The sequence below is a fragment of the Nycticebus coucang genome, chromosome 14 (genome assembly GCF_027406575.1).
Source record: "Nycticebus coucang isolate mNycCou1 chromosome 14, mNycCou1.pri, whole genome shotgun sequence".
NCBI classification, from domain to species: domain Eukaryota; kingdom Metazoa; phylum Chordata; class Mammalia; order Primates; family Lorisidae; genus Nycticebus; species Nycticebus coucang.
This window is the reverse complement of record NC_069793.1, coordinates 9,060,394-9,080,888: the sequence shown is the minus strand read 5'-3', so window position 1 is coordinate 9,080,888 and position 20,495 is coordinate 9,060,394. Positions and strand designations below refer to the sequence as shown.

Here is a 20,495-nt window from a genome sequence, read left to right as displayed (position 1 = left end):
TATCACCCCATTCCTTTTTTTTGTAGAGACAGAGTCTCACTTTATGGCCCTCGGTAGAGTGCCGTGGCCTCACACAGCTCACAGCAACCTCCAATTCCTGGGCTTAAGCGACACAGCTCACAGCAACCTCCAATTCCTGGGCTTAAGCGATTCTCTTGCCTCAGCCTCCCGAGTAGCTGGGACTACAGGCGCCCGCCACAACGCCCAACTATTTTTTTTTTTGTAGAGACAGAGTCTCACTTTATCGCCCTCCGTAGAGTGCCGTGGCGTCACACAGCTCACAGCAACCTCCAAATCCTTGGGCTTAGGTGATTATCTTGACTCAGCCTCCCAAGTAGCTGGGACTACAGGCGCCCGCCACAACGCCTGGCTATTTTTTTGTTGTAGTTTGGCCGGGGCTGGGTTTGAACCCGCCACCCTCGGCATATGGGGCCGGCGCCCTACCCGCTGAGCCACAGGCGCCGCCCCCCAACTATTTTTTTGTCGCAGTTTGGCTGGGGTCAGGTTCGAACCCATCACCCTCGGTATATAGGACTGGCGCTCTACTTACTGAGCCACAGGCGCCGCCATCTTCCACCCAGTTTAATGGGGATTTTGTACCCACCCTTTCATTTGAAATAGCTCCTAACAAAGTTGTTACAATTTCAGCTAGGTACACTGCACTCACAAGTGTAGTCCCAGCACTTTAAGAGGCCAGGGAGGGAGGATAACTTGAGGCCAGGAGTTCAAGACCAGCCTGTACAACATAGCAAGACCCGCTTCCCCACCCCCACCCCACCCCATCTCTAAAAAAAAATTATTTTACACTGGGTGTAATTTAGTCCTAGCTACTTAGGAGGCTGAGGCAAGAGGATCACTTGAGCCCAGGAGTGTGAAGCTGCAGTGAGGTATGATGGCACCATGGCACCCAGCTTGGGTGACAGAGTGAGACCCTGTCTAAAAAAAAGAAAGTCATCACAACCTCTATTTCAACAGATGTAGAGATCTATTCTCTGTCCTCATGGGCCTGTGACACCATTGGCTATACCCTCCTTTTTCAAACTCTTCTCCAGGTCTCTGAGCACCACTCCGTCCTGGCTGCCCTACCTTACCGGAACTCCTTCAGCCTCCCATTTCTGTTCAACCTCTGTGAAAGTCCCTAGGGCTTGGTCTTTGGTTGCGGTCAGTTCTATATTATACCTTAGATCACCAATTCCAAGATGCACAAATTCCCTACCCCCACACTTATTTTAATATTTCAGAATCAGAACACAGCTTACCATCACTGTGCCTTACAATCAGAGTTGTGAGCTCTTTGCCATTGCTAACTCTTCATTAGGAGCAAAATGTACAGAATGGGTATCAAGCAGCTTGGGAGAAAAATCCAGAGATGATATTCTGGTACACTCTGTATTTTTTTACCCCTAGGAACCAAATGATTGTGGGATTGAGGGATATCAAAGATAAAGCCAAAGTAGGGATCAAAAGAATGCTAGCATTGGCTCAGTTTGGTGGCTTACACCTATAATTCTAGCATTCTGAGAGGCTGAGGCAGGAGGGTTGCTGGAGGCCAAGAGTTTGAGACCAGCCTTGGAAAGATAAGGAAAGTGAGACCTTGTCTCTAAAAAAGAAAAAAAGTATGCTAGCACTAGAACAGAACATATATATATCCTATGACTCACCAAGTCCATTCCTGGATATATACCAAAAATCTGTACAAGAATATTTATAACAGCATTATTTATAATAGCTCCAAATTGGAAACAACACAAATGCCCATCAGCAGTAGAATGAATTAAATAGTGGTGACATGAATGAATGAATGTATGACAATGTGAATGAATCTTGAAAACTTAATATTGAACTTAATATTGAACTTTGGCTTAAAAAGAAGCCAAATCCAAAAGATTAAAAAAAAGAACATACTTATGTTACACAGACACACTAATCTGTGGGGACAGAAGTCAGGAGAGGAGGCATGAGGTGGCTACCAAAGTGCTGCTGCTTATTTTTTTTCACTTTTTTTTTTTTGAGACAGAGACTCAAGCTGTCACCCTGGGTAGAGTGCTGTGGCATCACAGCTCACAGCAACCTCAAACTCCTGGGCTCAAGCAGTCTCCTGCCTCTGCCTCCCAAGTAGCTGGGACTACAGGCGCCCGCCACAATGCCTGGCTATTTTTTGGTTGCAGCTATCGTTGTTGGTGGGCCCAGGCTGGATTCGAACCCACCAGCTCAGGTGTATGTGGCTGGCGCCTTAGCCGCTTGAGCCACAGGTGCTGCCAGTAATGGTTCTTTTTCTCCCTTAGCATAGTGGTTACACAGATTTTTTCGCTTTATACAAATTTATCAAGCTACACAAGATTTGTATACTTCTCTGTATATGTATATTTTTTGGGTTCTTTTTTTTTTGCTTTTTTATTTTTTTATTTTTGTATATGTATATTTTCATAAAAGTTTGAATTTAAAAATATTACTAATAATAGTAGGCTAGTTCCATATAATAGGAAAGGCAGCTTATGAGCCTAGCATCAATAGCTTTTAGTTCTTTTAAGATTCTTTTAAGAATGGTGCATCTTACAAGGGTACATGTGAAACTTACTAAATGTAGAATATAAATGTCTTAGCACAATAACTAAGAAAATGCCAGGAAGGCTATGTTAACCAGTGTGATGAAAATATGTCAAGTGGGCTCAGCGCCTGTAGCTCAGCGGTTAGGGCACCAGCCACATACACTGGAGCTGGAGGGTTCAAACCCAGCCCCAGCCAGCTAAACAGCAATGACAACTGCAACAAAAAAATAGCCAGGCATTGTGGTGGGTGTCATAATCCCAGCTACTTGAGAGGCTGGGGCAAGAGAACCACTTAAACCCAAGAGTTTGAGGTTGCTGTGAGCTGTGACACCATAGCACTCTACCGAGGGCAACAGAGTGAGATTCTGTCTCTAAATAAATAAATAAATAACTGACTCAAAAATATTTAAAAAAAAAAAGAAAATATGTCAAATGGTATATAAAACCAGTGTATGGTGCCCCATGATTGCATTAATGTACACAGCTATGATTTAATAATAAATAAAAAGATTATTTTAAGAAATGTTATTTAATGAAACAATGGCTACTCTATATGCTGTCAACTAGGGACCCCTATATATTGTGTCTCTTCAGACAGGAACTAAGGAGTGGCGATGGGGGTGCACTCTGTAGCAATCTCAACTAATGATTCTATTGTAAAATAGCCCTATCCTGCTCCTTCACCTCTGGGCTCTGGTTGATTTAGAGCCTTTGGGGCCCAATGGAGAAATGCTTCCACCAGGGGGCACAATAACGATTTCTCTAAATCTTGAGCTGAAACTGTCAATGAACCATTCAGTACTCAACAGCCGCTGAACTAGAAAGTAGCCACTGGGCTAGAAAGTAAAAGGAAGGTCTCAGTGTTGGCTGGATGGTAGAATCCAATTGTCAATGAGAAATAGGATTGCTCTTAGCCAATGGGGATAGGGAGAAACATAAATACGAAACCGGACAGCTTGGCACCTGTGGCTCAAGCAACTAAGGCGCTAGGCACATACACCTGAGCTGGCAGGTTCGCATCCAGCACGGGCCTGCCAAACAACAATGACGGCTGCAACAACAACAAAAAAAATAGCCAGGCATTGTGGCAGGTGCTTATAATCCCAGCTACTTGGGAAGCAGAGGCAGGAGACTCGCTTGAGTCCCGGAGTTGGAGGTTGCTGTGAGCTGTGATGCCGCAGCACTCTACCCAGGGCGACAGCTTGAGGCTCTGTCTCAAAAAAAAAAAAAAAAATCTTAGAAGCACTGAAAAGCTAATAGTACAGTGAAAACTTACTGGACCAACATTTAGAAGTCTAAAACCAGAGAGGGAAGGCCAGCATTCAAAGCAATTTCTGTCCTGGGGGCATTTACCAATCTGGGATATATAACTGTGAAACTAGACTTTTGTTTGTCAGTCTTTGGAGGGGAGGAACAACAACCAAAACTTCGAGTTTGTCCAAATTAGGAAGTCAGACACCCTACCACTGACACATCTATGCTCTTTTTTTTTTTTTTTTTTTTTTTGAGACAGGGCTAGGAATACAGGCCCGCACAACACCCAGCTATTTTTTGGTCAGAATTGTCATTGTTGTTTGGCAGGCCCGGGCTGGGTTCAAACCCACCAGCTCTGGTGTATGTGGCTGGCGCCCTATCTGCTGAGCTACAGGCGCTGAGTTGGAGTTGAATTTTTTTTTTAAACAGGAAAAGGAAGGCTTATTAACTATTAATGGCTTGTATAGCAAGCCAGGCCCTGCCCTAGTGACTACAGACCCATGCAAAGTGCAGCTTTTGGATTTTATACACAACTTGCTTACAAGGCAGCTGCCTGTCTCCTAAAATGTCAGGGTTTCAGGCAGCTGTCTAGGCCCTTAGTTCTTGGAGTGCTCTTAGTCAAAATGACCAAGGCATCCCAAAGTAAGGCAAGCATGAAACAAAATTTATTGAGAAAGAGAAAAATGGGTTTACAGCATAAGAGCAAGGTGTAGGCTTACAGAGCAAGAAATGTTTGCTACAGACGGCAAACAGGTCCCCATTGTCATGACAAAGAAAAGACCAAGAGGCCTTGAAGTTGGATTAAGGTGCTTCCATTTTTATAATGTCCCCATTTACCAGACAAAAGCAAGCATATCTGGCAACAAGTAATATCATTTCTGAGGGAATGTACTCTTACCCTAGGCCTCAATTTATTTCTAAAAATATTTTTTCAGATAAAATATCTAGCCCATAGTCAAAGATAATTAGGCGCACAAAGAAACAAGAAACTGCATAAGAATCAGTTCAGACAGTGGAAAATACAAATAGACCCAAAAAGATTTAAATGGAATTTTCTAATATCAACCATAAAATAATACTGCCTACTGTGTTTGAAAAAATCAGAGACAAGCATAAAAATATCTGGAGGGGGGCGGCGCCTGTGGCTCAGTCGGTAGGGCGCCAGCCCCATATACCAAGGGTGGCGGGTTCAAACCCGGCCCCGGCTGAACTGCACCCAAAAAAAAAAAAAAAATAGCCGGGCGTTGTGGCGGGCGCCTGTAGTCCTAGCTACTCGGGAGGCTGAGGCAAGAGGATCGCTTAAGCCCAGGAGATGGAGGTTGCTGTGAGTCCTGTGACGTCATGGCACTCTACCGAGGGCCATAAAGTGAGACTCTGTCTATACAAAAAAAAAAAAAAAATACATCTGGAGGGAACAAGTAACAAGTGCCAATAACAAAAATTTAAACAATAACATAGAACTTTTATTATTATTATTACATTTTTTTGCAGTTTTTGGCCAGGGCTGGGTTTGAACCCACCCCCTCTGGCATATGGGGCTGGCGCCCTACTCCTTTGAGCCACAGGCACTGCCCCAGAACTTTTATTTATTTATTTATTTATTTGTAGAGACAGAGTCTCACTTTGTCGCCCTCAGTAGAGTGTGGTGGCATCTCACAGCTCACAGCAACCTCCAACTCCTGGGCTTAAGTGGTTCTCCTGCCTCAGCTTCCCAGTAGCTGGAACTACAGGCACCTGCCACAAGGCTATTTTTTGTTGCAGTTGTTGTTGTTAACTTCTACTGGCTGGGCTGATTCAAACCCGCCAGCCCTCAGTATATGTGGCTGGTACCGTAACCACTGTCCTATGGGCACTGAGCCAGAAAATACAGAATTAAAGTAGATACATTAAGAATATTGTGGGTGGTGCCTGTGGGTCAAGGAGTAGCACACTGGCCCCATATACCGGAGGTGGTGGGTTCAAACCTGGCCCCGACCAAAAACTGCAAAAAATAAAATTGTGAGAAGCACTTATTAATTGGAGTCTCAAGAGTAAGGAGAAAGAAAGGGGCAGAGTCAATATTTAAAGAGAAAATGACTACTAATTTTCTAAAAATGCTAAAAGAGACCAATCCACAGATTGAAGAAGTCCGATAAAGCCCAAACAAGCTAAATAAAGACATAATGAAAATAAATGCTAAAGCATTTGGTATGAAGTAACATGATGTCTACAACTTACTTTTTAAAAGGTCAGAAAGAAAATTATATGCAAAGGGGCAGTGCCTGTGGCTCAGTGAGTAGGGCATTGGCCCCATATACAGAGGGTGACGAGTTCAAACACGGCCCCGGCCAAACTGCAACAAAAAAATAGCCAGGTGTTGTGGAGGGCGCCTGTAGTCCCAGCTACTCAGGAGCCTGAGACAAGAGAATTGCCTAAGCCCAGGAGTTGGAGGTTGCTGTGAGCAGTGTGACGCCATGGCACTCTACCAAGGGTGATAAAGAGAGACTCTGTCCCTACCAAAAAAAAAAAAAAGAAAGAAAATTATATGCAAAGATATAAAGCAAAGAGGAAAAATAGTAATAACTGACAAATCCAGATGAAAGTATAGGAAGGTTAGGCTGGGTGCCCATAGCTCAGTGGGTAGGGCGCTGGCCACATGCACTGGGGCTGGTAGGTTTGAACCTTGCCCAGGCCTGCTAAACAACAATGACAACAATAACAAAAAATAGCTCAGTGTTGTGGTGGGTGCCTGTAGTCCCACCTACTTGGGAGGCTGAGACAAGAGAATCACTCTAGCCCAAGAGTTTGAGGTTGCTGTGAGCTGTGATACCACAGCACTCTACGCAGGGCTATCTCAAAAAAAAAAAAAAGAAAGAAAGAAAAAGTATAGGAAGGCTCATTGTGCTATTTTTTTTTTCCCCACTGTGGTATTCTTTTTTTTTTTTGAGACAGAGCCTCAAGCTATTGCCCTGGGTAGAGTGCCGCAGCATCACAGCTCACAGCAACCTCCAACTCCTAGGCTCAAGTGATTCTCCTGCCTCCGCCTCCCAAGTAGCTGGGACTACAGGCGCCCACAACAGCACCCGGCTATTTTTTGGTTGCAGCTGTCATCGTTGTTCGGCAGGCCGAGCTGGATTCAAACTCGCCAGCTTAGGCGTATGTGTCTGGCGCCTTAGGTGCTTGAGCCACAGGCACTGAGCCTGCCACTGTGGTATTCTTTCAATATTTCTGTAGGTATGAAATGTTTCAAAACAAAAAGTTTGGTGCTCAGTGCCCATAGCATAGTGGTTATGGTGCTGGCCACATGCACCAAGCCTGGCAGGTTTAAACCCAACCTGTGCCAGCTAAACAACAATGACAGCTGCAACAACAACACACACAAAGGGCGGCGCCTGTGGCTCAGTGAGTAGGGCGCCGGCCCCATATGCTGAGGGTGGTGGGTTCAAACCCAGCCCCGGCCAAACTGCAACAAAAAAATAGCCAGGCGTTGTGGCGGGGGCCTGTAGTCCCAGCTGCTTAGGAGGCTGAGGCAAGAGAATCACGTAAGCCCAGGAGTTAGAGGTTGCTGTGAGCCGTGTGACGTCATGGCACTCTACTGAGGGCGGTACAGTGAGACTCTGTCTCTACAAAAAAAACAAAAACAAAAAAAACACACACACAAAAAATAGATAGGTGTTTTGTTGCAGGTGCTTGTAGTCTCATCTACTTGGGAAGCTGAGGTAAGAAAATCGCTTAAGCCCTAGAGTTTGAGGTTGCTGTGAGCTGTGATGCTACAGCACACAGCTATGTCTACTGGAGGGCGACATAGTGAGACTCTGTCTCAAAAAAAGAAAAAGAAAGTTTGAAGAAAAAGCAAACACTATACATGGAGAACCTCCAAGGGGTCAGATTCTTTAAAAATATAGGTCTGGGAGGGCGATGCCTGTGGCTCAAAGGAGTAGGGCGCCAGCCCCATATACCGGAGGTAGTAGGTACAAACCCGGCCCCGGCCAAAAACTGCAAAAATTAAATAAATAAATAAAGGTCTGGGATACATCACCTACCAAAGAACCCTGAACAGCCGGGTGGCGCCTGTGGCTCAAAGGGGTAGGGCACCGGTCCCATATGCCGAAGGTGGCTGGGTTCAAACCCAGCCCCGGCCAAAAAAAAAAAAGAACCCTGAACAGCCAAGATAAAGACTGAAGGCAAAGGAAATATGACCTAGATAGTGAAAGAGGAAAGTTATTTATACCAGCTACAGCTTTGTTGTAGAAAAAGACTATAGCTTCTACATATATTTATTTTCTAGCTGTGTTAAGCATATTCTTTATATATTTTAATTATCCATTAAAATAATTATTCTCTCTTATTATTATTATTATTCTCTCTTTCCCACTGCTCCTGTATATAGGATGTATTTGGTGGTAATTAATTTTACAATATAGTTCAGAGGTTGCAAAATATTGTTGTTGTTGTTGTTTTTTGCAGTTTTTGGCCGGGGCTGAGTTTGAACCCACCACTTCCGGCATATGGGGCTGGCACCCTACCCCTTTGAGGCACAGGTGCCTCCCCATTGCAAAATATTGTGACAGGCTGCTAAGGGAATTGCAGGAGGATGGACATCATCCAGAAATCCTGGACTTGGGAATGGATGTGATAATTAACAAGACTTTGAGTTGTCTCCCTTTGGAAAGAGTGAATGTATTTTTGACAGAAAGAGGGATACTAGGTTGCTGCTGTTTTTTGTTTGTTTGTTTTGAGACAGTGTCTCACTATGTTGCCCTCGGTAGAGTGCTGTGGCGTCACAGCTCACAGCAACCTCCAACTCTTGGGCTTAAGCAATTCTTTTGCCTCAGCCTCCCAAGTAGCTGGGACTACAGGCACTCACCACAACGCCTGGCTATTTTTTGGTTGTAATTCTTTAGTTGGCCTCAGGGCCGGGTTCAAACCTGCCACCCTCGGTGTATGTGGCTGGCATTGTAACCACTGTGCTATGGGCGCTGAGCCTGTTTTTTGTTTTTTTGAGACAGAGTCTCACTTTGTTATCCTAGGTAGAATGCTGTAGCATCATAGCTCATAGCAACCTCAAACTCGTGGGTTCAAGTGATCCTCTTGTTTCAGCCTCCCTAGTAGCTGGGACTATAGGTCCCTGCCACAACACCCAGCTATTTTCTTTCTTTCTTTTTTTTTTTTTTGTAGAAACAGAGTCTCACTTTATGGCCCTCGGTAGAGTGCCATGGCCTCACACAGCTCACAGCAACCTCCAACTCCTGGGCTTAAGCAATTCTCTTGCCTCAGCCTCCCGAGTAGCTGGGACTACAGGCGCCCGCCACAACACCCGGCTATTTTTTGGTTACAGTTTGGCTGGGGCCGGGTTTGAACCCACCACCCTCCGTATACAGGGCCGGCGCCTTACCGGCTGAGCCACAGGCGCCGCCTGACACCCAGCTATTTTCAAAGACGGGGGTCTTCCTCTGGCTCAGGCTGGTCTCAAACTCGTGAGCTCAAGCAATCCAATCCACCTGCCTCAGCTTCCCAGAGTGTTGGGATTACAGGTGTGAGCCACTGCACCCAGCTGTTGCTGCTGTTTTTTGAAGAGTGCTGGAATAAGGACATATGTGAATGTAGAAACATTTGCCACTTTGTTGGCTGTCTAAGAATTTCTCTCCCTATTTTGGGGAATTCCTTTTGTGGGAATAGTATCTAGACAAGCCCGAGAGAGAGTCATTCTCTCTACCTCTATCTACCTTGGTGTAAGGAGGTATCCTGAGCTCAGTTAATCTGATGCTACCCATTTCCCTTTCTCTGCTCTGATGCGGCAGGCCCAACTGGTTTCCCAGGACCCTTTGGTTGGTGCCTGATGCCGGGAAAACTGAGAACCATTCTGAGAACTCAGGGCAGGGATGTCCTCCTGTAGCTACTCCAGCCTCAGCTCACGTCCAGGTGAGGTGCCGCTTTCCACTGGGTGAAGCTCTAGTTTGGTGTCCTTTCTCCTTGTCTGTCTTTCCCCAGGCAGAAGAGGACAAGCCACCCAAGCACTAAGGGGGCCAAGCAGGCAAAAAGGTGTGGCCCCTTCAGCTCTCCTACCCTTTGCCTTCACAAATGTTACCAGGGCCTGACACTGAACCCCTGTGGAGACAAAGGGTTGCAGTTATGTATAGGTTTTGGGGTCCCACAGACCTGGGTTCAAATCCCACTCTAGATAGTATATCAAATCTCCAGGCTCTGTATGATGGCAAAAACTACAAAAGAAAAATAAAGATCTTGGTGGGATTATAAAATGATGCAGGCGCTATGAAAAACAATATGGCTATTCCTCAAAAAATTAAAAATAGAATTATGTGGGTGGCGCCTGTGGCTCAGTCGGTAAGGTGCCGGCCCCATATACCGAGGGTGGTGGGTTCAAACCCGGCCCCGGCCTAACTGCAACCAAAAAATAGCCGGGCGTTGTGGCGGGTGGCTGTAGTCCCAGCTACTCGGGAGGCTGAGGCAAGAGAATCGCTTAAGCCCAGGAGTTGGAGGTTGCTGTGAGCTGTGTGAGGCCACAGCACTCTACCGAGAGCCATAAAGTGAGACTCTGTCTCTACAAAAAAAAAAAAAAAATAGAATTATGTGATCTAGCAACTCCACTTTTGGGTATATAACCAAAAGAACTAAAGCAGAGTCTTAAACAGATATATTTGTACACCCATATTTATTTATTTATTTATTTAGAGACAGAGTCTCACTCTGTTGCCCTTGGTAGAGTGCTGTGCCATCACAGCTCACGGCAACCTCCAGCTCTTGGGCTTAGGCGATTCTCTTGCCTCAGCCTCCCAAGTAGCTGGGACCATAGGTGTCTGCCACAATGCCCAGCTATTTTTTGTTGCAGTTTGGCCAGGGCCGGATGCGAACCTGCCACCCTCGGTATATGGGGCTGGTACCCTACTCACTGAGCCACAGGCGCCACCCTGTCCAACCCATATTTATAGCAGTATTATTCACATTAGCCCAAAGGTGGAAGCAACCCAAGGCTCCTTTGACAGAGGAATGAATAAACAAAATGGAGTACATGCAATGGAGTATTACTCAGTCTTAAAAAGGAAAGGCCACATGTGGTGGCTCACACCTGTAATCCCAGCACTTTGGGAGGTTGAGGTGGAAGGATTGCTTTAGGAGAGGAGTTTGAGACCAGGCTTGGGAAAATAGTGAGATCCCGTTTCTACAATACAAAATACAAATTTTCTAAAATATAAAATTTAGCTGGGTGTGGTGGTGCACACCTATCACCCCAGCTACTCAGGAAGCTGAAGCAGCAGCTCCCCATCACCTCAGCACCAGCCTGGCCAGCAAGTGTTCTCAGCTGATGCCAAGCTGCCTTCCAGCTTTACAGTCCTGTCCTTGTGCCCCAAGTTCCTTTATTACACATTGTAACCAGTTTTTAATATCTTCCACATAACAATTCATAAATATTATCCCTAAATTTCCCAACAACCCTCCATTGACTCCATTTTAGAGATGGGGAAACACTGAGTCTCAAACAGCATCAGTCCTCAGAGGTTCATGATCTTCTGCCATGTGTGGCTCCTCTGTCATTCACTCTGGTACGAGGCTGTTAGCTGTTAGGCTGTTAGCTCATATTTGGCTCAAAATCCCATGTGATCATGCTAATGTACCCTGACACCACCTGCCCCTTGTTCCCAGACTTTCCTCATAACAAAGTTTTCTTTTCTTTTTTATAGAGACAGAGTCTCATTTTATCACCCTTGGTAGAGTGCCATGGCGTCACACAGCTCATAGCAACCTCCAGCTCCTGGGCTCAGGCAATTCTGTTGCCTCAGCCTCCCGTGTAGCTGGGACCACAGGTGCCCGCCACAATGCCTGGTTATTTTTTGTTGCAGTTTGGCCGGGGTTGGGTTCGAACCCACCACCCTCGGTATATGGGGCTGGCACCCTACCCACTGTGTCACAGGTGCTGCCTCAACACAGTTTTCTTTGTTTTTTTTTAACACAGTTTTCTTTATCTCATTTACAAGTTTTTTTTTTTTAAACAGAATCTCACTTTGTTGCCCTCGGTAGAGTGCCGTAGTGTCATAGCTCACAGCAACCTCAAACTCTTGGGTTCAAGCAATTCTCTTGCCTCAGCCTCCCAAGTAACTGGGACTACAGGCTGGACTATTTTTTCTTTTTCTTTATTATTATTTTTTTTTGTAGAGACAGTCTCACTTTATCGCCCTCGGTAGAGTGCCAAGGCATCACACAGCTCACAGCAACCTCCAACTCCTGGGCTTAGGCGATTCTCTTACCTCAGCCTCCCGAATAGCTGGGACTACAGGTGCCTGCCACAATGCCCGGCTATTTTTTTGTTGCAGTTTGGCTGTGGGTAGGTTTGAACCTGCCACTCTCGGTATATGGGGCTGGCGCCCTACCCCTGAGCCACATGTGCCGCTCCAGTCCTGACTATTTTTTCGAGACAAGGTCTCACTCTGGCTCAGATTGGTCTTGAACCCATGAGCTCAGGTAATCCACCCACCTTGCCCTCCCAACTGCTAGGATTATAGGCGTGAGCCACTGCGCCTGGCCTCATTTATAAGTTTAATATCCTTCCCGCTAAAGAGCAGAGATGATACTTGCCTCTATCCCAGCACCTAGAGCCATGCCAAGTACACTGTAATTGCTCGATAAACAGCACCAATGGGCTGAATGCTCTGATAAGCATTGTTGATCCCGCCCAGCCCCGGGCCAGCACTCTGTCCCATGTACTCCCTCAGTGCTCTGAAGCTGGAGAAATGCCGTGAAGCTGTTGGTCTCTTGCACCTGTCCTTGTGGTTATTCTCTTACTCTTGAGTCTCCCCTGACAGACCCCAGATGCCTGGGCAGGGCTCAGCCCCAGGCCTGGCACAGTGCCCAGCCAGCTCTTGCCAAACAGCTAAACCAATGTTGGAACATCCACATTGACACCTGGATCAGGCACAACCTTCCCGAGGGGAGGGCCTGCCCTCTGCAAAGTCTTCTGGGGCTGGGTCTCCCCTCAGTGAGCCCATAGCTCACAGAGACTGGACTGCCTTTGGGAGGAAACCTGGCACAGGGTACAGGGAGATTGGCCACCAGCAGCAGCATGTTTTATTGCAACCAGAATCCCTGGCCATGTAGGGAAGGGATGGATCAGTGGACAAGGTGGGACACATCTGGTCACTGAAGCCATACTCCCTGTCCAGGACAAAGCCAGAGGTCTGAAACAGCCTACCCACTGCCCAGGCCTCTGCTGGCTGTGCCCTGCTTCTTCCCTGGCCCCCAATCAGGGCACTGAATGGGGCTGAGGAAGAAGGGAGGGAAAAGGGAAGTCCATCTCAGCAGAGCCTTCGTCTGAGGGACCTGAGGGAAGCAGTCAGTGGGGGGGTTTCAGGTGGCCCAAGATGCCCAGGGCACTCTGGGCTGACTTCCACATGTACCCTTGGGAGTTGTTAGGAGAAAGCAATGAGGCACATTCTGCCCATTGGGGAGAAGATGGGAGGGAGGAAAACAAAGGCTCAAAACGAGAATAACTGGCCAGTGACCACACAGGTGGAACCTTGGGATCCTGACTCCTAAGCCAGGGCCATGTCTATAACCTGCCTCCCTAACATCAACCCAGCTTGGGCTCCCGGCCAGTCAGGGCAAGCCTTATGTGGGGATCTGCACGCGGTCCAAGTCCTGATCCATGATCTGGAGGACGTCATCCAGGATGGAAGGCCCCAGGTCCACATGCAGGGACAGTAGGGAGCTGGCATGAGACAAGAAGGGATCCTTGGCATCTGTCTCTGGGGTCAGCCCATTGTGGTGTGAGCCAATCTCTGGAATCCTCCAGATGTCCATGCTCCCAGCCTCTTGTGGGGAAGGATGTGGGGAGGCCTGAGGGGTCTCCAGGTGCAGGCGGGGAGGTTTGGGGGGAGCCTGGGCTGTGGGTAGGGTGAGGGCCTGGGGCCCCCCAATGACTGGCAGCGAGATGGCATTCTTAAGTAGAGGGGACGGGCCACTGGGGAGCTCCCGCCCACACATGGTAGCAGTGCGTGTGAACTGGAAGGGCAGGTCCAAGGTGCCATCCTCCTCAGGCCCCTCAACTACTGTCCCAGGCAGGAGGTGGAACTTGCCCTGCAGGAAGGAGATGTCACCGAACATGTCGCTGCCACCACCACTGCCGATGTGAATGGTGTGGCGGAAATCCCCCAGCGGTGGGCTGATCATATCTGAGGACAGCAGGTCCCGAAGCTTCTCCTTCTTGCCCTTGCGGCTGCCACGCTTCAGATAGATGGGCACCTTGGTGGACATGGTGACCTCGCTACCCAGACCTGGCTGAGAGGGCAGAGACAGGTCACCTGCTGAGACTACAGCCTTCTCTCAAAACCTTCAACCAGAAACTCTCGCTCTAAACAGTGGCTTCCAGACACCAAAAACTTGCCAAAGTACTCAGTGTGGGTGTGACCAAAGTGAGCCCAAGAAATTGAGAAAACAAAGATTGAAGATGGATGACTTCAGAGGGTTGAGATAAAAAAATCACTTTCTTCCCACAGAAGAGGGGGTGTCTTATAGGCAACAATGTGGTTTGATCTTGTCTCCAAGAATTTCTCCTGGGTCTAGGGCTGAAGACCTGAAACACAAAGGGTACACACAAGTCAGGGACTGGAGGACGAAGTCAAAAGTGTCTGTCTCATCTCTGGGACTCCTGCATCAATCCTGGGAGCCCAAGGGGGATGCCTCTCCTGTGTGGAGAGCCCTGCTGTAAGAAGCATGTCTTCACTTATGGACTCACCGTGTCTTAGAGACCAGATCCCTGGCACCTCCCTTCACATGTGGGGAAACTGAGGCCTGGGAACCTGAGTAACAAGCCCAAAGTCATATTCAGAGCCCTGCTCTGGTCCCTTGCCCAGGGTCCCAGAAAATGGAGCTCATCACCCCCTCATTCCCTACCCTGCCCACCATTGCCATCAACTGTGCCCCTTGATATGGTAAGTGACAAATTATGCAGGGGTTTTACAACTTCCTGCTCAACAAAGGACAGAGAGCTTGTAACCTCTGTCCCTCCCTGTCCAGGCCTGACATAGGGCACAGCAGGTGTTCAGGCAAGGGTGCTAAATGGCTGACACCTCCATTTGGGCCAATCACATCCCTCCTGGAGGTGAGGTCACCTCAGTTGCCCTTTTCTCCTCCTCCGGGTTAGGAGCCCCTTTGGGGCAGGAGCTTTGTCTAATACAGTTTGGGGCCCTGCTCCCTGCCCCAGCACATAAAGAAGGTGGAGTGAGGAGTACAGATATTTTGGGGGGGGTCTCTGCTCTGTACATGGCATTCTTCTGAGTTCTTTGCAAACACATTTCAGTTAATCAACACAACAACGCTACAGTCAACCTCATTTGAGAGTTAGAGAGATCAGACATTTCGGAGGGACTCCCACAAGACATTGCAGAGAGAAAGAAGCAAAATACAAAAGGGTAGCATAAACAATGCCATTTATTGAAAGCATTGCCTACGCTTCCTTCCCCCCCAGGAGGTGCGTATGTACCTACAGACATACATAGGCACACGTGCCTGTGGAGGATTCTATCCTATATAAGGATAGAAGAAATCTGAAAGTCATAGGGGCTAAACTTGGGTGCAGGGCAAGGATGGGATGTGGGATCATTGACAGGGGAGGAAAGACATCCTCAGAAAAAATGATTTGTAGGCCAGGTACGGTGGTTCATGCCTGTAATCCCAGCACTCTGGGAGGTGGAGGTGGGTGGATTGCTCAAGTGCAGGAGTTTGAGACCAGCCTGAGCAAGAGTGAGACCCTCTTGTCTCTAAAATTATGGGGAGCATTATGAGGGGCACCTGTAGTCTCAGTGACTCAGGAGGCTGAGGCAAGAGGATCACTTGAACCCAAGAGTTTAAGGTTGCTGTGAGCTATGATGCCTTGATACTCTACCCAGGGTGACAAAGTGAGACTCTGTCTCAAAAAAAAAAAAAGATTTGCAATATTTGGCCCCATTACTATCATGTGATAAATGCGTACGATGTATGTAAGTAGGATAGGATAGTAGCCCAAATGTTCATGGTGGTTGTTTCAAAGTGGTAGAATTGCAGGTTGATGTTCCTTTCTTGTTCAGGCTTTTATAAACTTGAATTCTTAGTAATAAGCATGTATTTATTATTATGCACATATTTATGTAGCTAGGAAAAAAATAAAGCTATTTTTAATGCAGAAAAATATGCTACGAAGGGGTGTCATCCTCATTTAACAAAATAAGGAAATGAAGCTGGTGGGGTGGGACATGCATGTGAACCCTGATGGATGTAAAATCAGCATAAAAGGTAAGGCTTGTGTGGTGGCTCATGCCTGCACTCTGCTTGAGCCCAGGAGTTCCAGACCAGCCTGGGTAATAGTGAGACCTCTTTTTATAAAAAAAAAAATTTATAAATTAGCTGGGTGTGGTGTCATCCGTGCACCTGTAGCCGCAGCTACTTGGGGGCAGGAGGATTGCTTGAGCCCCAGAGTTTGAGGTTACAATGAACTAAGCTTGGATTATTGCACTCCAGCCTGGGTGACAGAAGATCTTGTTTCTGAAACAATGAAAAGTTTGTTTTTAATTAAAATAAAAAAGAGGGCAGTGCCTGTGGCTCAGTGGGTAGGGCACCAGCCCCATATACCAAGGGTGGCGGGTTTGAACCCGGCCCCGGCCAAACTGCAACAAAAAATAGCTGAGCATTATGGCTGGGGCCTGTAGTCCCAGATACTCTAGAGGCTGAGGCAAGAGAATGGCTTACGCCCAAGAGTTTGAGGTTGTTGTGAGCTGTGACGCCACAGCACTCTACCCAGGGTGACAGTTTGAGGCTCTGTCTCATAAATAAATAAATAAAATAAAAAAGAAAAGCTTGGTACCTGTAGCTCAAGCACTAGGGCGCCAGCCACATATACCGGAGCTGGTGGGTTGGAATCCAGTCCAGGCCCACCAAACAACAATGACAACTACAACTAAAAAATAGCTGTGTGTTGTGGTGGGCACCTGTAGTCCCAGCTACTTGGGAGGCTAAGGCCAGAGAATCGCTTAAGCCTGAGAGTTTGAGGTTGCTGTTAGGTGTGACACCACAGCACTCTATCCAGGGTGACAGCTTGAGACGCTGTCTCAAAAAAAAATTAAAATTAAAAAAAATAAAAAGGCAAGGAAAAAAACATAAAAAAAAAAAAAGAAAGAAACTGCTCCAAGGTCACTCAGTGATCAAGGGCAGGGTCAAGACTCAAGCCAGGTGAACCCACTGTCTCCCACTGTCCTCTCCAGGCTGACCAGGGGCTAAGCAAAGGAGGCTACTGCCTTCCTCTGCCCCATTCTTCATCCTGGGGAGGAGGGTGAAAACATGGGGGCTGGTGAGAGGGCACAGGAAGGAGGATGCAGGAGCAGCAAAATCCCAACTGCCTCCCCCTATCCCAGCCCAGGCCCTTGCTCAGGAAGCCCCACCCCAGGACCGGACACCCCAGGTCAGTCAGCTGAGCCACAGAGGCCGGACATCTTATCCTCCCAGAGCACCTGCAGCTTAACAGTAAACAAAGGATGACTCCCTGGTGGTGGAATTCCAGTTAAGCCTGGAAGGAGCTAGGGGGAGGGTAGCGAAGCATGGGCTTCCCAAGGTCTTGGAATCCCATCACTCATTCAACCTGTGTCCACTATGCCAGGCCTGGGGGGGGGGGGAGGGGGGGGCATGCTGACAAACATCCAGTCTGTCTCTTGTCAGGTAAGAACCCCTGGTGGCACTCGTCGCTTTTTCTTCCCTTTCACTCAGGGAGAGTGGGACTAACTGGTGGGATTTTCCCAGAATCCGAGCCAGGTACTCCTGCACCCCTCACTCCTACCCCTTCTCACAGGAGTGCCAGGACAGCCTGAGTGTTTCTGCAGCAAACCAAATGGGGCGTCCCTGACAGCTGCCTCACTCAGAGCCAGACGTACCCGCCCAATTCCAGATGGAGGGAGAAGGGAGGGTGAGGCCAACATCAAACGCCCAGAGGAGAGCTGGGAATTACAACCATCAAGCCCAAGTATTTAGATCTGGCAACCACAAGACCCTCGGTTTCTGCCTGTCATGCACAGTTTCCCATTTAAATGCTCCCAGACCCGGCACAGTGAGGGTCATCGCTGCCCTTTATTAGAGGCCCAAGTTAAACCTCAAAGATGTTAAGTAACTTTGCCAAGGGTCAAGGTCATTCAGCTAGTAAGAGGAAGAGTGGGCAGTGCTGACCAGCCTAGTCCATGTGGCTCCAATACAGTGGGCCATGCTGACCTCCTTAACCTGGTTTGGCAGCAGTGGGACAGAAATAGACTCTTAGTTAAGCTGGGCCTCTGAGTCTCCAGGCCCCCTCCATCGAAGTTCTTCCCTTGTCCCCCTCTGCCCAAAGTGTACATATCCAAAGATATGAGAATGAGCTCTCCATCAGGACAAGGCTGTAGGGGACTGGGAGAGGTGGCTCCCTGCAGCCTTGGGAAAGCAGATGGGACCAACCCAGCTCTCTGAACAGGAGCTCTGGGCCTTTCTCAGAGAAAATGACTTCCTGGGGCAGCACCTGTGGCTCAGCCAGTAAGGTGCCGGCCCCATATACCGAGGGTGGCGGGTTCAAATCCGCCCCGGCTGAACTGCAACCAAAAAATAGCCGGGCGTTGTGGCAGGCGCCTGTAGTCCCAGCTACTTGGGAGGCTGAGGCAAGAGAATCGCTTAAGCCCAGGAGTTGGAGGTTGCTGTGAGCTGTGTGAGGCCACTGCACTCTACCGAGGGCCATAAAGTGAAACTCTGTCTCTACAAAAAAAAAAAAAAAGAAAAAGAAAATGACTTCCTGGAAGCAAAGATCCTCTTGTTATATTAGGAAATATTAGGCCACCTCCGCAAGTGGGATGTTCAAGAGGAGGTCTCCTGACCTTGAAATCAAGAGATCATGGCTTGGCACCTGTAGCTCAAGCAGTTAAGGCGCCAGCCACATACATCAGAGCTGGTGGGTTCGAATCCGCCCGGGCCTGCCAAACAATGACAAATACAACCAAAAAATAGCCGGGCTTTGTGGCAGGTGACTGTAGTCCCAGCTACTTGGGAGGCTGAAGCAAGAGAATCCCTTAAGCCCAGGAGTGGGAGGTTGCTGTGAGCTGTGATGCCACAGAACTCTACCCAGGGCGATAGATTGAGGCTCTGTCTCAAAAAAAAAAAAAAAAAATCAACCTAAATCCAGCTCCACTTGGAAGTCCCTCTGTGACCTTTGGCAAGACGCCATGCGGGAGACTCCACTGCTATATTGCAAGCGAGAGCACCAATGCACAATAGGCAGGGTCTGTGGGTCACTGTCACCCCCGTCATTCATTCAGCAAATATCTGCAAGGCCTTCCTCAATCACGTTGATTCTCCAGAGGCAGTGCTTTGAACAAGACCAAAAGCAACAGTTGGGGCCCCCGACCTTCCTCTGACAGTCTCCTCCAACCCTCTTCGACGTGGCCAGCCCGCTGTACCCCTTGGCCGGCCTGGGGTCTCCTGGGGTTCCGGTGCGGAGCAGCTACTGGCATCGTAGCCGCTAGGTGGCGCGCGCACTCCTGCGATCCCGGTGTCCCAAGGATTCCGAGAGCGCACCGGGGTCTCCAGTGCGCCTCGGGCTCATTGCAGGCGCCCGCCCTCCAAACAGCTGCGCATCGGATACCAGGTGGGGATTGTTTGCGGACTTTTTTGCCTTCTGAGTTCTGCTCCCTTATTCAAATAGAGGAAAAGAGGGAGATCAGGGAGCTCTGGGAGGAGCCTCCCCCGGGCTTTCCGGGCTGGGCGATGTCCGAGTGTCCTCTCGGCACAGGGCCAGAGTTCGGGCGTGCAGGCCCCCGCCCCTCCCACGGGTCTGGCTCCTCAGCCCGGCTTGGGTTCCGGCGCCGACCCCTCCCCGCCTCCTGCCCAGGAACAGCCCAGCCCAGCCCAGCCCGGATCCGTTTCAGTACACTCGCGGTCGCAGCTAAAGATAGGCGGACACCTCACCATGGGCTAAAAATACGGCCCCCAGCCCCGGCATGGACACTGGGCAGCGGGAGGGCGCTCCCACGTCCCAGGCGGGGGACAGGGGCTCGGAGATGGAATGGAAAGAGGAACAGAGAATTTGGTGTCGGGATGCTCGACGCCCCACGCGCCGTGGGGGCACGGGTGGGGCTGCGGGGACTAACAGGCAGGCAGGAAATCCCACGGAGTCCGAGGTGCCAGCGAAAGGACCTGCGCAGAGGTGAAATGGGCGCTAGCGGGGGCGAGGAGCCACAGAGATGGGTCACTCGGGCGGGGGCACCCATAGAGCTGCAGATGAGCTGCAGAATCCCGGCCCGAACTCACCGTGAGACGCGCAGACGTCCAACTGGCGGGCGGCAAAAGCTCTGGAGCTGGACGGTGCGACCGTGGGACCCCACTAGGGCTGTGAACTTACGGAGCAGACCTTGAGCCCCGAAGCCCCGCCCCCTGCCTGCAGCGCCAATGCCCGGGCCTCCACAGTCCGGCTCCGCCCACATCCATGCCCCCTCCAGGCACCGCCCAGGGCCCCACTTTAGAGAGCCGTGGCGCTGGGACCCTGCGGAGCGCAGGGTTCCGGTTCTGGTTCTAGCGGCTGCTAGCTAGGCGGTGTAGGGTTCCTGGGGTGGATTCTGCGGACTGTGCGATAGGCTGTGTCCATGGAAGCCCAAATCCTCAGTTCTAGAAAGGCTAGGGGAGCGGCAGCCGGAAGACCCAATTCTTCAGAATTCGCAGAGCGTC

At 49.0% G+C, this 20,495-nt stretch overlaps 1 protein-coding gene across 3 annotated transcripts; it reads right to left on the bottom strand.

Annotated features, from left to right (window-relative positions):
• Positions 1 to 10,503: 10,503 nt before the first annotated feature.
• On the bottom strand, positions 10,504 to 20,197 carry CDC42EP2 (CDC42 effector protein 2). 3 transcript variants are annotated; one of them, XM_053561039.1, is made up of 3 exons: positions 20,082 to 20,155; positions 19,180 to 19,463; positions 10,504 to 14,367 (listed from the first exon to the last, which is right to left on the bottom strand). In XM_053561039.1, the coding sequence occupies exon 3, from the start codon at positions 14,046 to 14,048 to the stop codon at positions 13,404 to 13,406; it is 645 nt and encodes a 214-aa protein (XP_053417014.1). In that variant the 5' UTR covers positions 14,049 to 14,367; positions 19,180 to 19,463; positions 20,082 to 20,155; the 3' UTR covers positions 10,504 to 13,403. The 3 variants fall into 3 exon arrangements, with proteins under 3 accessions (XP_053417014.1, XP_053417015.1, XP_053417013.1); XM_053561040.1 differs by having other exon boundaries at positions 19,232 to 19,463; XM_053561038.1 differs by lacking the exon at positions 19,180 to 19,463 and having other exon boundaries at positions 20,082 to 20,197.
• Positions 20,198 to 20,495: the final 298 nt, after the last annotated feature.

What these genes read in the sequence shown, in the direction of transcription:
- CDC42EP2 (XM_053561038.1), bottom strand. Translation starts at nt 14,048, where the DNA reads ATGTCCACCAAGGTGCCCATCTATCTGAAGCGTGGCAGCCGCAAGGGC.